Below are 17,114 nucleotides of genomic sequence, written 5' to 3'. Positions count from 1 at the left end.
AATCCACTTATAGTGACCTGATATGGTTTTCAGGGTACATGATTAAGCAATGGTGGTTTTGTCATGGCCTTCCTCTGCAGGGTCTTCCTTGGTGGTCTCCAGTCCAAGTACCGGCCCATTTTAGGTTGTTCTATACCATTCCATGTCCCCCTCCCTATCTACAAACCACTTATTCTATGTGCAAATGTCAAGGGGCAAAGATTAATAAAATTCACTAGCTGATTAAATTTTTAAAAAATGTTAAATCAAAAACTTTTCTATGGAGAATGAAAGTTATGTCATCCATATTGCAGTATATATAGTAAACTTTTTTAGGTTTTGAAAGCCTAAGAGGAAGACCCTCAAAACTGAGATGGATTGTCTCAGTAAAGGAAGCCACATCCTTCAGTTTGTGAATACTGAGCAAGGCTGTTAAGGATTGGATCATGTTTCAGAGGTCATTCATTCATAGGATCACCATAGGCTGGAAGCAATTTAACAGCACACAGCTCAACAACCCAGCCCAAAGAATCTCACCAAGGACCAACAAGGATATGGTTTCTAACAACAAAACAAGAGTGAGTTGGGGATGGCCTAGCAATCAGTAGCCTGGATAGCAAAAAATGAAGCCTCCAAGAGCCCAAACAGTATATCTTACAGTGCCAGTTGTTGGAGACAGAGGAGGGCTACTATTTCAGGTTCTGTTTTTATAAAGAAGAGTTAGGAGTTGGGGGAATTAGTGGCTGAAAGGCACTTTCACAATCCCTGATGTCCATGCACATCTAGTATGAACCGGGTTCAAGAGATCAGGATCCCTGAAGACCACACAGGCCTAATATAAGCCAGCTTCAAGAGTTCAGTAACCAAGCAATGAGGAATCAAACAAACAATATTGCTTGTATGAAAAAAGCCTCTGAAGGCAAAGCAGTTTTCCAGAGCAATTGTAGACTGAGCTGGTCACAGTGGGAAAAGGGCATGTAACAAGTCACTGTGCATTATACAGCGGCCCAATGCTCCTATGCTAGTCCATGTTGATATATTAATATGCTTGTATTTGTGTGTTCGTGAGCAAGAATGTATATATACATATATGTAGCACGGTGAAGGTTTACCAGGCCCTGCCCTCCAATTTCTCCTGGCACTCCTATGCAGACTGGCACTCCTATGCCCAGCAGACAACTGGACAGCAAGGGCACTGTTGTGACACATTGACTCACTGCTCCAAAAATTCTTCTATTAATCTAGCCCCTGAGGTTAGATGCAGGGCTTTTTTTTTTGTCAAAAAAGCCCAGCAGAAACTCATTTGCATATAAGGCCACACCCCTGGCATCACCATTGTTTCACACAGGGTTTCATGCAGAAAAAGCCCAGCAGGAACTCATTTGCATATTAGACCACACCCCTTGATGCCAAGCCAGCCAGAACTACATTCCTGTGTGTTCCTGCTAAAAAAAAAAAGTCCTGGTTAGGTCTAACGTCTTCGTCCCTTACTCCCCAGTTGCAGTAGCCAGCTGGGGAAGATTGGTCTTTTGCAAGAGCAGTTGGTTTCCTCCATCCAAAGGTCATTCTGTTCACCATGACAGCAAATGTGCTCAGCTGGGGCGGGGACAAGGGGAGGGAGGAAGCCCACTTCAGATGGGGGTGGATCATGGGTCAAGGACACAGCATATGATTTGCGTGCAAAAAAAATACTGCATTCATTCCCTGCCTTCTCTCATTAAAGAATCTCAGATGGTTAGTATTAGGAAAGGACTTTGGGCTGAATCCAACCAGTTTTTCTACTGGTGAAAAAGGAAGCATCATCCTTTGATAATCAAAAAGCCTTTTTTGGCGACTTGCATGTGTAAAAGTCATGTAACATGAAAGCTGCAGCAAGAAGGAGAATTGGCGTGGGATCGTATGTGGGGAAAACTGGATGGACCCAACCCTCTCTCTGCCCAAGAACTTAGAAAGGACACTGCTGGTCAGAGTAGTTATTGCTAAGCTATTTGGATCAGTGGTCTGTCTTAGTATAATGGGGCTACATTTGTTCTTTGCGACGGACTGTGGCAGGGAATCAGTTTTGCATACAGCGCGTCTGAAGTTCAGTCCCAGTCATCTTCAGTTATAGGTAGCAGGTGATGGAAATACCTTTCAGTATGCTAGCTGCAGCCAGTCAGAGGTGATGATAATGAGCACTAATGGTCTGACATTGTAGAAAGCCACTTCCAGTGGTCAAACTTCATTGGTGAGCATGAATAACAATTTCCAACTGCATTTTCGAGGATAAAGAACACTCTATGCACAAAGTACAAAGTTATATTTTATCTTGCCGCTGAGAAGGAGTTGTTTCATTTAAATGGAAATATTTAGTTATTAGAATTTCTTTATATATATATACACATAATAAAAAAGAGCAAGGACTTAAGGCACCATTGTCACTTCCTGCTTGTTTGTGCATACTCCTGACTCCGACTGTGCATTGGGGTTGACGGACAGTCTCAGATAGCTCTTCATTCCTGGAATTGGCCTATCCCTTTAGCGAAGAAAAAGAAAAGGGGAGGGGGTGACACACATGTGATGTTATAGTAACAGTTACTAGCAGGAGAAGAAAAGGTGGGATGAAAAAGCCTCAGAATGGACTATACTTGTTGCATCAAATGTCTAATCTAGATTGTTCAGTCAAATCTAGATAGATTTGCATGCAGAAAACAATCAGGTTCAGTTCTGAAAGGAGAACAGCACCGGGGAAAACCCTTCTCTTCCTGGGACGGCCCCTGTCAGTTTGAGCAGAATTGCCCAGAGTACATACATCCATGGTCTGACTCAGCAGAAAGCAAAAACAATGTTACCATGGATGATCCCACATTAATGGAGCATGAATGTAGATATTCACTGTAGATAGATCCAGATGAGCAGCAGTGTTGGTCTGAAGCAGTAGAACAAAGTAGGAGTCAAGTATCACCTTTAAGACCACCAAAGTTTTATTCAGAATGTAAGCTTTCGTATGCATGCATACTTCTTCAGATGAGGGAATGGGGTACAGTGAGCAGAAGTACATAAAACTGGTGGGTTAAGAGTGTAAACTGATACAAAGTTAGGATTAAATGGCAAAATAGTGTAATAAAATTGGAAGACCATTTGGTCTGGATAGCATTTGCGTGGCAAACCAATAAAAGGTAAGCATATGAAAGCTTACATTCTGAATAAAACTTTGTTGGTCTTAAAGGTGCTACCGGACTCCTACTTTGTAGAAATTGACTGCATCTGTTCGTGTTCAACCTTTGCCTCCCTTCCCTTTCTCTACGGTCTTCCCCAGATTGTAAATACCTTGGGAGTAGGACCTGTATATTCCTTGTGCCAGAGGCTGCAGTACCAGTGTTTGCCATCAGCAGTGGGGGCACTGCAGAACCAGAGAGATCGTTATGACTGTTCTCTGTAAGGAGCCTAGGTTTTGCTTCCTAATCAAAGTTCCTTAGCACTACGTAACAAGATACTTCTGTAATATCAATGAAAGAGACCAAAGGAGTTTGAGAAGATTTCCCCATGTACATGTAAAGACTCACTTGGGATACAGGTGAACTGTGGCTGTTCCCACTGGCCATCCTCTTGGCACCTGATGACAGGTGAGTGGTGTTGGGTGAACCCTTCTTGGCACCAGTACCGGAGGATGGAATTGATTTCATAACGTTGCTTTGGTTTGCCGAATATCTGAGCATTTGCCATCTCAGGGGGTGAGCTGCAAGACACTGGGGAGAAGGCATTTCACTTTGTTATTTTAAAAATCTCATTCATCATGTTATAATCCATTCCCAACAATTTAAGGGGGAATTACAGCAATTTTAAAGCCAAGAGTATATAAGTACACCTTAAAAATAAACTACCAATGCAAATAAAGACCAAAACTCTGAAATCCCAGGTACAGCTGCTTTTGACCACTTTGAAGCCAGTTAAAAAATGTGGTGATTAAAGATTTATTGCCTCTAAGCATGGAGGTTCCATTTAGCTGTTAGTGAGGAATTTATTCCCAAGTTAAAAAGTTTTTTACTTCATTTGTAACCCACTCCCCCCTCCATGGGACTCAAAGCTGTTTATAATGTTCTCTTCTCCTCCATGTTATTCTGTTGCCCAATTCTTTTATTAAAAAATCTGAGCTAGTGGCCATCAGAAAATCCTCTTGTGGCAGTGAGTTCCACAAGATAATATGCATTATTATAAGGACTTAAGTGAAAACAAATTCCTAATTGTAAGACCTGTGAAATCTGTCTTTGTAGTTCCATGAGTATTTACATCATCTCACATGCTAGCTCAGGACCCTAGCTTGATTTTGCAAAAAATGGAGATGTGTCTTCATATTGTAAATACAAAGCATTGACACAGGGCTGTGCAGGGGAGGGCCCATGGCTCACTAGTAGAGTGTCTGCTTGGCACACCGAAGGTCCATGCATTCAACCCCTGGCATCTCCACTTAGAAGGACCAGGTAGTAGGTGAGGTGAAAGACTTCTGCCTAAGATCCTGGAGAACTGCTGCCAGACCTTGATGGGTCAGAGCTCTGACTCAGTATAAGAGAGCTTCATATGTATGTGATCACTTGTGTGAGTGCCAGTCTGGTGTAGTGGTTAAATGTGGGGACTCTTATCTGGGGGAACCAGGTTTGATTCCACACTCCTCCACTTTCAGCTGCTGGAATGGCTTTGGGTCAGCCATAGCTCTCGCAGAGTTGTCTTTGAAAGGGCAGCTTCTGTGAGAGCTCTCTCAGCCCCACCTACCTCACAGGGTGTCTGTTGGGGGGGGAGGGAATGTAAGCCACTCTGAGATTCAAAGTCTAGGGCGGGATATAAATCCAATATCATCTTTGTCTTCTATTATCTGCAGTTGGCTTAATTGCAGTTCATTCGAGGGCACAAGACATTTCTCAAAGCAATATAATGCCCACTTGATTATAATTTGTGCAACTGGCTTAATTGTGTATGATCTTAAGCATGCACTTCACAATTGACTTAATGATCCATGGTCTGACTCAGCAGAAACCAACAATAATGTTACTATGGAAGATATCACTTTAATGATCAAACTTCCTATGTTATTATGGATTTATTAATCTATTTATCAAATTTATATTTCCCCCAAATGGAACTTGGGGCAGCTAGCAACATATAAAATACGCCCAGGAAAACAATATAAAGAGGATGGTTCCTCATCCTCTTGGAGAGGAGTGACAAGCGGAGTGCCTGAAGGATCTGTCCTGGGACCTGTTTTGTTCAACATCTTTATCAATGATTTGGATGAAGGAATAGAGGGAATGCTTATTAAATTTGCAGGTGATATTGAATTGGGAGGGGTTGCAAACACAGAAGAAGACAGAAACAGGTTACAGGATGACCTTGACAGGCTGGAAAACTGGGCTAAAATCAATAAAATGAATTTTAACGGGGATAAACGTAAAGTTCTGCATTTAGATAGGAAAAATCCATTGCATGGTTATAGGATGGGGGTGACTTGTCTTAGCAGTAGTATGTGCGAAAAGGATCTAGGGGTCTTAGTGGATCATATGCTGAACATGAGTCAACAGTGTGATGTGGTGGCTAAAAAGGCAAATGCAATTTTGGGCTGTATCAACAGAAGTATAGTGTCCAGATCACATGATGTGATGGTACCACTTTACTCTGCTCTGGTAAGACCTCAGCTGGAGTACTGTGTTCAGTTTTGGGCACCACATTTTAAGAAGGATATAGACAAGCTAGAATGGGTCCAGAGGAGGGTGACAAAGATGGTGAGGGGTCTGGAGACCAAGTCCTATGAGGAAAGGCTGGGGATGTTTAGCCTGAAGAGGAGACGGCTGAGAGGTGATATGATCACCATCTTCAAGTACTTGAAGGGCTGTCACATAGATGATGGTGTGGAATTGTTTTCCATCGCCCTGGAAGGTAGGACTAGAACCAATGGGTTGAAATTAAATCAAAAGAGTTTCCGGCTCAACATTAGGAAGAACTTCCTGACCGTTAGAGCGATTCCTCAGTGGAACAGGCTTCTATGGGAGGTGGTGGGCTCTCCTTCCTTGGAGGTTTTTAAACAGAGGCTAGATGGCTATCTGACAGCAATGAAGATCCTGTGAATTTAGGGGGAGGTATTTGTGAGTTTCCTGCATTGTGCAGGGGTTGGACTAGATGACCCTGGAGGTCCCTTCCAACTCTATGATTCTATAAAATACATAACCTTTAAACATAAAACAGTTAAACACCTGTCCCAATTAAAACCTATCCACTATCAAGCAGGGTAGGATGCATGAATGGTGAAGGCACAGCTGAAGTGTACCAGCTGCCTGATGGATTACTATCACCCAAAGATTGTCTAAAAGTCCGTTTGGTGTAGTGGTTAAGTGTGCGGATTCTTATCTGGGAGAACCAGGTTTGATTCTCCACTCCTCCACTTACACCTGCTGGAATGGCCTTGGGTTAGCCATAGCTCTCGCAGGAGTTGTCCTTGAAAGGGCAGCTGCTGTGAGAGCCCTCTCAGTCCCACCCACCTCACAGGGTGTCTGTTGTGGGGGGAGAAGACATAGGAGATTGTAAGTCACTCTGAGTCTCTGATTCAGGGAGAAGGGCGGGGTATAAATCTGCAATTCTTCTTTTAAAAAAGAGCTGCCTTGCATGCCCTGTGGAACCTAAGGAGGACCTGCAAGGCATGCACCTCTTTGGGCAGCTGGTTTACAGGCCAGGGGCCACTACTGAGAAGGTCTTTGCCTTGCTTGTTGACAGAAGGCAGACAGTTCATGGATCAGGGACCTTCAATCAATGCCAAGATGAAGATCGGAGAAGACCTTGCTCTTAGACCAAGGTGACCATTCTTAGCCAAGCCCCAAAAGGTGTTTAAGAGCTTACCCAGTCCCATTTTGCAGGTGTAGGACAGGTGGTAGTTGCAAGGCACATCGCTCCACTTCCCATCGTCGTGCCACACAATCACCACACAGTTCTCTCCAGAGAGGAAATAGCTGTCGGGCTGACCAGGATGCCAGTTCTCATAAAGCTGCAAAAGAGAGGAGGGAAAAGATTAATCAAGAGTTACAAAACTTTCTGTAACCCTGGCCCTGTGATGGAGGAAGATGATGGGAACACAGACAGCACAATGCATGGGCCTATATTAGGCCATCTCACCCTCTGGGCAAACTATGAATTTGAAAATAGGAATTCCATTCTACTTAATGTGTCACTGTGTTGGCTTCCCCACCCTGTTTGCATTCCTTAAAGCTCTCTACAAGCCTTGACCTCCTGTGCCATTTTGCTCCAGGGAGTTCTGTTGGGATAACGGTATTCTATGTTTAAATGAACCCAGAGGTGTCCTGGATTTAGATTTAGGTTGGTTTCCACTCCTTGGCAAGCAACAGGACCATTTGCAAGCATCACCTACCACGGGGCTTCCATCTGACCACTGGAAATCCCCTTCAATTGTTCGGTCATTCAGGCCAATCCACTGGTATTCTTTGTACTGATCTGGAATAAAAAATGGGCAGTAGTTTGATGAAGTATAAAGAAGTTGCAAGAAACCTAGGGATATACAAATCTGCTAGTTTTCTGGGCTTGGGAGAGTTCTTTAATGTTGAAGGAATGCAAATCCTTATCCTCTCCCTATCTTGAGTTCAGCTGCTCCATCAAATTTTTGTTCAGTGATTTTATGCAAACTTGCTTAGCTATGACCTTTTTGGAAAGAATGCAGTCCAAGCATGTTTGCATGCTGTCTGGATGAGGGAGTACACATTTTTTTTTGAAGTCTCCACCCACATTAATGCCCTTTTTCTTCAGTCTGTCCCTCTCATGACATTTTCCCACTAAAATCTTTTTTAAAATCTGTTAATTACAATTGTGCTGTTACTCAACAATGTTATAATGATCTGTTGTCACAATCTACTAATTTCTCTAATTTCCCAGCTTTCATTTTGTAGAAAGAGTACATCTCTAGACTTTTTCATTGTGGAGATAAAAGAGGAAAGGTGCAGTCAGTTTTTGTCCACATTGGCTTGAAAGGAATGGGAAGCTGCAAGGTAGTTGGAGTGGCTGGGGAATTCACTGTTTAACAAATCATATAGACAAATGACTCTGCATTCTCATCATGAATGAAAGCAACACAGAGAAACATCACTGAGTAGATGTAGCCTAAGAAATGTCAGCAATTGTGAAATAAGATTCAGATGAAACAGCAAGACAGCAAAGTTTGCAGATGACAAACAGTCATTTTCAGGACAGAAAATCGCAAGCTGACTGCAAAGTGTGTTTCCATAAACCAAACGTTTCCAAATTATGGAATGAATCTCTTCATTTCCTGTTGCCTTGCATTCTTATCTCCTCATTTCCAACACAACTCAGGATGATTATTCTGAGATATTAGCATAACAAAAGAACAGCCAGATAGCAGAAGTGCCGGTTAGGGAGGGGAAAAGATACTTTATCTCTAAACTGCAAAAAACAGCCATCAACACTGGTATCTATTTTTTTCTGTCAAAGTTCCTCTGCAGCTGCAATTTCATCCCTCCATTGCAAAGCCCCCAACTGAGCCATTAAAGTTTGAATTGAACCAGTGTATGTGTAAAATTCATTTACTTCCCTAAAGAAGGCCAAAAGATCGGCAGCTCTCACCCTGCTATACCTTACAATGACTCTAGATGGCAGCATACTATAGTATATGAAAAGGGCTAGATTTGTTTTTGATGCAGCATGTGGAGTAAATACTCTGTTCCATATGCCTGAAGAGATTAACAATAAGCAATACAACAATCAAATAAAATTATTTTTAAAAACTTAACATTAATCTCTTAACTGTACATCCCTTTTACTATTCAAGAACACTGAAAGGAAAAGCAGAAGTGTACACATTGATAACATGAAGGGGAAAGAAACTACATCAGTATGCATTGTACAGGGATGCCTGAAACTTGACCCTGTTACTCTGTGGAGCTTCACATTTTCCCACCTTTAAGGTTTTGCATATTCACTGAAAGGCCACTAAACATCTCAGACAAAGTCCAAATCAGAGATGCGTCAGAGCACACATCAAAACGTCAGTCCCGTCCCTTGCTTTCCGTGGGATGCACATCTAAACATGTACCAGGATGCACAACCAATTGCAAAAGCTGCCCATTGCTGTTGATGAGATCTGCATGTAGATACCAAGTCTTAACACACATGCTAGCATGCACAACCATTTGTGCATCCTGCAACTGATCATTATTTTCTAATCGAATAAAGCACAGTATAGTCTGCATTACTCACCCCCATCAGCAAAACCAAGCACCTCTATTGAAAGCACAGTCTGCTGGATTTTTACATTCCTAAATCACACCGTAAGAGCCCCGTGGCGCAGAGTGGTAAAGCTGCAGTACTGCAGTCAGAGCCCTTTGCTCACAACGTGAGTTCGATCCCAGCAGAAGCTGGTTTAGGTAGCCGGTTCCATCCTTCCATCCTTCTGAGGTTGGTAAAATGAGCACCCAGCTTGCTGGGGGGAAAGTGTTGATGACTGGGGAAGCCAATGGCAAACCACCCCGTAAAAAGTCTGCAGTGAAAACGTTGTGAAAGCAACATCACCCCGGAGTCGAAAACGATTGGTGCTTGCACAGGGGACTACCTTTACCTTTTTTAACATACACCATGCCAAAGACAGTATCGTGATGATCCTCACATACCATTGATGAAGGTCTGTTCTTCAGGTGTCATGATATTAGCAAGGTGCCCCCCATGGCTCCTGCACTGGGTCTCGGCATCTTCCCAGCTCCGTCGGGTGGAGAAGTGCTTGTAGCAAAAGCCTTGGAAGCTGTCCCAGCCAGGCTTGCATTTCTCCAGGGCTGGAAAGAGAAGGAAGAGGAATTCAAAAGGATTTTATTTTTTTGGGCATTTGTTTTTGACGAGTGGAGCATTTTTGACCTTGGAGATGCAGCCCCAAGTTTGCAAAGGTGCTACTCAGTTATATAGATCTCAGTTCACTAAAAGTATTGTTTGTGTCTTTTCTCCTCCTCTGTGTTAGCTATCTGAATTCGTGCATCGATAGAACACTTTTTAAAAAGCAATCTTGATGTTTGCCTATGATTAGTATCTTGGGGTGTGATGTTTTACAGCAGCGCCTGTGATAGAACACTACAAAAGAAAGCCTCAATACCACCTTTCATGTTTTATCAATGCACTTGTTTGCGTGAGCAACGTACAGGGGAAGAAAGAGACAAATGGCCTGATGAAAACTGTGGCAAGTCAGCTGGAACTCTCAGATAAGTTCTGCTAATGGTAATATTTTCCTTCAACCTAAGGAAAACACCATCGATAATAGAATGGGTCTGTAGAATCTGGCCCAGCAAAATGAACTGAACTGGAAGAAGCAGCTCATTCCTAATCCAATCCAATCTAATCTAATCCATTTAGTCTAATCCATCTAATCTAATCAGGGCCAGCCCTGCCGCTAGGCAAACCAGGCAATCGTCTAGGGTACCGGCCTTCTGGGGGAACCAAATTGGGTGCCCCATTATCAGTGCGGGTGGGGGCAGAAGTTAGCTTTGCCAAGAGTGCCAGACGGTCTAGGGCTGGCCCTTAATCTAATCTAATAAATTCATAAATTAAGCAAGAGATATGTGGACGATTTCTGTTCAGGGAGGATTTTTCTGATCTTTTCACTGACATTTCGGCACCTTGACTTTAGAACCAATCAAAATGGGGTGTCAGCTTTACTCACCTATTTGACAAGCATCTCCTCCATACCCTGGCAGGCAGAGACACACAAAGTGGTCTCCCTCTTCCATGCAGGTGCCTCCGTTCATACATGGGTTTGGGATACAGTCACCTGAAAGCAGACACAGGTAATGAATGCCAGTCTTGTGGTTGGAGGGAGCAGTGCTTAGGAAATGCCAAGATCATTTCGGAAGGTCACAGCTATGAGTAAGAGCCCCCTTTAAACACATTGCCGTATCTGTTTAGGGGGAAAGGTCCATTCAGGATATATAAGGGCTCCTTCAAAGAGCGTGGTTGTGAAAAAGTTTAAAATGTGCAATAGCCTGTTGTACCTTCCCTACAGCAAAGACTAATTGGAGCTCTTCAGTTTCCAGAATAAAAAGGACAACCGAGGCTGGCCATGATAACTTAGCTATAAGATTATGCATGGTGTCGAGAAAACAGTTAAGCAAACTCCTCCCCCACATACCCTTTTTTCATAACCACAGAACTTGAAATCAAAGGACAGTGGATTCAGAACAGCAAAACATGAAGTAAACGTCTGGAAGAAAAACTTTCTCCAGTAGAACAAGGCACTTGAGCCCAAAAGATTCTACAAACCCTAATGATGTTACCAGCCGTGCAAACCTGAAATCTTTGATGAAGTATACCGTGTACAATGTATGGAACTCATTGTCACAAGACACAGTTGGGGCAGTTGGTCAAGACATACTATATGGTGACTAGGTCTGCTCTATTGCAGGGATCCACAGTAGTTGACATCCTCTCCTTGGGAACCCATGCTAAGTTGTTTTGGGCAGCCGCCTCAGTCCTTTGAAATTCTCCCTTTCTCAGCAAGTGTCTGCCTCATGGCAGGCTTTCCAACACCAGTCAAAAACTTTTTTTTTTATCCCAGAAAACATTTTTACTCCCCCATTTTGGCTGTACTCAGTTCCTGATATATATAAATTGTAATATACTTTAGCTTTTCAAAAGGGAAAAGTGACACATAAATGTGCCAGATGATAAACGGAGGCTCTATGGACTGAGGCAGTGTATCCCTGCAGACCAGTGGTTGGGAGGCAAAGAAGAGTAGGATTTGTTCCCTGCTTTTCTTTACCTTAAGGAGTCTCAATCTCCTTCCCTTCCACTCCCTACAACAGGCACCTTGTGAGGCAGGTGGAGCTGAGAGAGTTCTGAGAGAACCGTGACTGACCCAAGATCACCCAGCAGGCTGCATCATGAGGAGGAAGAATGGGGGATCAAACCTCATTCTCCAGATTAGAGTCCCCTGCTCTTAACCACACCATGGTAGCTCTCAAGAGGAAGGCCTGCAACCTTCCTGCCTTGTTTGTGCATTCCCTGGCTGCCTGTTTGGTGTGGCGGTTAAGAGTAGAGGACTCAAAACTGGAGAACCAGGTTTGATTCCCCAATCCTCCTCCACTTGCAGCCTCTGGGTGACCTTTGGTCAGTCACAGTGTTCTCAGAGCTGTTCTTTCAAGAGCAGTTCTTGAAAGAGCTCTCTCAGCCTCACCTACCTCACAGAGTGTCTGTTGTGGGGATGGGAAGGGAAGGAGATTGCAAACTGCTCTGAGACTCCAAGTCAAGGTGAGGTATAAATCCAATTCTCCTCCTCCTCCTCCTCCTTGCTGTGGTCTGCCAGAGTATTTCAAACAGCTACTGCAGTGCTGATGCATTCTCCTTGCTGCCCATTTCCGTGCTTTGCTACTAAGGCTGACCTCTGTTGCCTCCTTCTGCTTGCTGTTTTGAGGCCCTCATCACCACTACAAATATTGTGGCCTCATCCTGCTCCACCCCATTTAACTGCTTCTTGTTCACAAGGTAAGCAGTGGTGGCTGCAGGTGCTTAGGCAGCTGGTGTTTGCTGATCTATCTAGTTCAACATACTGTTTCACGCTTGGGTTGCCAGACCCCCTGATGGAGGCTGGAGTCCCCCACTGACAGGCCCCATTTTCCTGCCACCAATCACCTGGCCTGTGAGGGGGGGAGAACTTACCCCCCAAAAGAGGGAAATCCATCCAACATGCAGCAATGTGTCTATGTCACTGCTCATGTGAACCAGAAGTGACATTATGACATACAGGATGTCAGGGCGACGCTCTGGTATTTGGAGGAAAAGAATCTATGGTAGAGAAGCCAAATTTACCATAGAATTTTTGCCCAAATACTAGAGCGTCACCCCGATGTCCAGGATGTGATGATGTCACTTCTGGGTTAACATGGGTAGTGATGTAGATATGTCACTGTTCATCAGATGGGCTTCCCTGCTGCTTCTGGTAAGTCCCCCCCTCCCTCGTCAGTTGCCAAGAGAGACCTGGCAACTCTATTTCATACAGTGGCCAACCAATTGCCCTGGAGGACCAATAAAGAGTGCTTAGAGGCCAATAGGTTGATTGACTCTGTATATGGAGGTTCCCTTTAATCCCCATGGCTGGCAGCTGTAGATGGGCTTATCCTCCATGAACTGAATTCTTTTTACCACCACTGATGGTTGCTCATTCAGCAAGTGACTGGAGATGGCTGCTATATGTAACCGCCACCATACAAAGGAGAAAGAAGGCAAATTTCTGGCAGCAGCATCTAATCTTGCTGTAACTGCTCATCTGCCCAAGCAGACATGGAGGGCCCAAACTTTCCCTGCATGGCATAACCAGGCAGGCAGTGGTGGCCCCCTGCTGTTGAATGACAAATCAGGGGTTGGCAACGGACCCTCCTGAGGTACTCAGGCTTCAACAGGTGCTTAAAAGTGCTGAACCTATTTGAAGCATGGCCTTCTAATGTTCAAGTTCCTGCCCCATCTGACGTGCCACAGGGATTAGCATCTCAATGGTGTGTTAGTGGTAGAAACTGCCATCAGGTTGCAGGGAGACTCCATAGAGTTTACAAGGCAACTGATGGACAGAGATGGTTTGTTGTTGCCTGCCTCTGTGTAGCAAACCTGGACTTCCTCAGAGGTCTCCCATTCAAGTACTAACCAGGGCCAACTCAGCTTTCAAAATCTGAGGAGATCTGAGGAGATTGGCTAGCTTGGGCCACCCTGCTCAGGGCAGGTTATGGTACATTACCTGATCCTTCACTCAACCACATACTTTCAAAGAACTCAACATGTGTTTTTCACATTACGTTAAAGGTCAGTCCTTCCCCACTACATATGGAGATGAAAAATCACTGTATGATGGGCAGAAGTCACACAGGGAGTTCTGCCTAACAATACAGATGGTATGGGGAGGGGATTCACAATGGGGATTCCAAATCCAGTGATGAGGGGCTATCTAGTTCTTGGAAGTTTTTAGGTTAAGCTCTATATACAGAAAACAGTTTGATGCATACGTATAGAAACTGCTGCTGAAGACTGAAAACTGAAGCACATTCAGCTGAAGAAATGAACTGAATCTGGGTATGTTTTTCACATCAACAGACACCTTGTGTAGCTTACTGTTTTAGTTATAAGACAGTCACAGATGGAGCCAAAATACAGGTGGTGGAGGGACCGTTTCTCTTTGTGCTGTTCATCCATGCAAAATTGCTCTTCCAAACTGCTTTTTTCATGCAAGGAAAAAGGTAATAAGACCTCCCCTATTGGTTTCCCCCTCAAGGTGTAAAATCAGCTAGGGCCAACAGAAAGGAGGTGGAAAACCCCTCCCTCTGCCACATTTCTGCTGCTGATTCAAGCCACAAAGGCTGTTTTTCAGTTAAGAAACTGACTGGGGGAAAGGACCACACAGTTGGACACTTTGGGCTTTTCTACATTCACATTTTGCTCCCTTGTAAGTTTCTGTTTCTTCAGGGAGTGGGTCTGTTCTGCATGTGATTTTTGTCCCTCTAGTGGTCAATTTGATATTTCACCAGTTTATGTCCAGCATAACTCCCTGAAGATTTAAACTGCATATTTTTCCCAGACATAAACCACTGTGATACTGACTCAGCCACTAGAGAGAGCAAAACACATGCAGAGGAGCTTACAAGCAAGGAAAATGAGAATAAGGAATAGCAGTGGACTTCAATGCTAATTTCAATATAGAGATGAACCAATGTTCCCTCACAGAATCCGAGTTGGAAGGGACCTCCATGGTCATCTAGCCCAACCCCTTGCAGAATGCAGGAAACTCACAAATACCTCCCCCCTAAGTTCACAGATTCAGCATTGCTGATGTCAAATGGCCATCTAGCCTCTGTTTAAAAACCTCCAAAGAAGGAGAGCCACCACCTCCTGAGGAAGCCTGTTCCACTGAGGAACCGCTCTGTCAGGAAGTTCTTCCTAATGTTGAGCTGGAAACACTTCTGATTTAATTTTAACCCATTGGTTCTGGTCCTACCTTCTGCGGTAACGGAAAACAATTCTGCACCATTTTCTATATGACAGCCCTTCAAGTACTTGACTATGATGATCATATCACCTCTCAGTCCTCTGCTCTCCAGGCTAAACATACCCATCTCCTTCAACTCTGCTTTTCTCCATTTTATATTTATCTGTACCTTTTGTCAACAGCTTCACTATTACAGTCTTCACTGTTGTTGTTACTTGATATGCAACTTAAACTCTCATAAAGCATTGTGGATTTAATTTGCACAAGGAAATCCCAGAAACTTTGGGTCTGAAACAGACGGAGTGAGAGAAGGGATACCAAGGGGTTTTTTTGAGCAGGAACGCACAGGAAGGCAGTTTCAGCTGGCTTGGCATCAGGGGTGTGCCCTAATATGGAATGAGCTCCTGCTGGGCTTTTTCTACAAAAAAGTCCTGTGTTAAACAATGACAATGTCAGGGGGTGTGGCCTAATAGGCAAATGAGTTCCTACTGGGCTTTTCCTAAAAAAAAAAAAAAACCCTGAACAAAAGTATGACAAAATGTGTTTATAAGTTAGGCTTTTGGTTTTCTCTAGGTGCTACTACTTGCCAAAAATGCCTCATAGGATCTATGTAGGACAAAAGAGACAAGGATAAATGGGCATAAATTGGGTATTAATGGGCAATGCACACATACAAAGCTGCCCTATGCTGAATCAGACCCTTGGTCCATCAAAGTTAGTACTGTCTACTCTGACTGGCAGCGGCTCTCGAGTTCTCAAGGGGTCTTTCATATCTCCTACTATCTGATCTTTAACAGGAGATGTTGGGGATTGCACCTGGGACTTTCTACATGCCAAGCAGTTACTTTACTATTGATCAATGGCCCCACTCCACCATTTAAAAATGTTTCAGTACTTGAGGGCATTTAATTTCTGAGTTCAACACGGCTATATTAATAAAATGTACAGAATGTGAAATTGTTGAAATTGAAGCTTATGGGTGAGATTTGGTTACTTTTTTAAGGGGTGTGTGTGGTTTTGAGTTCATTTACAAACTGGAGTTCTGCCATCTTATGCAGAATATGATGCTTCCGGAATTCTGATCTGAATTTTTCTCCCCATTTAGGATTTCTCCATTTTCCAATTGCACGGAAATTTCAAGTTTTGTGCGCTCACAGCTTGCTGCTCCCTGTACTCCCTCCCATTTATTTGCGCCTCCTCACTGCTCCATATTCCTATTGCTCAGCCATGCATTGATAAAACATCACAAGGAAAGCATCTCAATACAATTGTACAACATGCTTGTAGACCAAGCATGATTTTTTTACCAACACACAGGAATACAGATATAAATCAGTAAGACACCATACAACCCCCTCCCCCCCAATTCTAATGCATTTATGTGTGTGGTTGCATCAAGGCCTTTTTGGGGAGCAACATCGCTTATCTGTAATGCAACACAGGAAGAAGATTCAAATGATCTCAAGAGACTGAAAGCTGCAGTAAATTTCATATGTCATCATGCTGGAATTAATTTTACAGTTCCCCAAGCCTAGCAGTTCCCAACCTTCTTGGTATAGTGACCCACAAGTCCAAATTTGGTGTAGTGTAGGGATGTCGAACTCATTTGTTATGAGGGCTGGATCTGACATAAATGAGACCTTGTTGGGCCAGGCCAGGCTGTGTGTTTACTCAGGGCTTTTTTTGTAGAAAACATCCAGTAGAACTTATTTGCATATTAGGCCACATCCCCTGATGGCACCATTGTTTCACATGGGGAGGGATGGTGGCTCAGTGGTAGAGCATCTGCTTGGTAAGCAGAAGGTCCCAGGTTCAATCCCTGGCATCTTCAAAAAAGGGTCCCGGCAAATAGGTGTGAAAATCCTCAGCTTGAGACCCTGGAGAGCTGCTGCCAGTCTGAGTAGACAATACTGACTTTGATGGACCGAGGGTCTGATTCAGTATAAGGCAGCTTCATATGTTCACATAGAGTTTTTGGTAGAAAAAGCCCAGCAGGGATTCATTTGCATATTAGGCCACACCCCCTGATACCAAGCTAGCCGGAACTGCATTCCTGTGCGTCCCTGCTCAAAAAAAGCCCTGTGTGTACCTATTTAAGATCAGGTAGTAGAGATATAAACTTATTAAAGAACACAGAAAAACACGA

At 43.7% G+C, this 17,114-nt stretch overlaps 1 protein-coding gene across 3 annotated transcripts in view; it reads right to left on the bottom strand.

The window, feature by feature from the left end:
• Window positions 1-2,263: 2,263 nt before the first annotated feature.
• The window catches only part of BCAN (brevican), a 66,213-nt gene continuing 51,362 nt past the window's right edge, over window positions 2,264-17,114 (bottom strand). For all 3 annotated transcript variants that reach the window (XM_060253712.1, XM_060253721.1, XM_060253731.1), the window contains 6 exons: window positions 10,667-10,774; window positions 9,633-9,791; window positions 7,367-7,449; window positions 6,841-6,985; window positions 3,525-3,707; window positions 2,264-2,494 (listed from right to left, as the gene is read on the bottom strand). In XM_060253712.1, the coding sequence (XP_060109695.1) occupies window positions 2,472-2,494; window positions 3,525-3,707; window positions 6,841-6,985; window positions 7,367-7,449; window positions 9,633-9,791; window positions 10,667-10,774 (701 nt within the window). In that variant the 3' untranslated portion in view covers window positions 2,264-2,471. The remainder of the gene's footprint in view (window positions 2,495-3,524; window positions 3,708-6,840; window positions 6,986-7,366; window positions 7,450-9,632; window positions 9,792-10,666; window positions 10,775-17,114) is intronic.

Source organism: Heteronotia binoei, chromosome 1 (genome assembly GCF_032191835.1).
Source record: "Heteronotia binoei isolate CCM8104 ecotype False Entrance Well chromosome 1, APGP_CSIRO_Hbin_v1, whole genome shotgun sequence".
NCBI lineage: Eukaryota > Metazoa > Chordata > Lepidosauria > Squamata > Gekkonidae > Heteronotia > Heteronotia binoei.
This window is presented reverse-complemented; position numbering and strand designations above follow the sequence as displayed.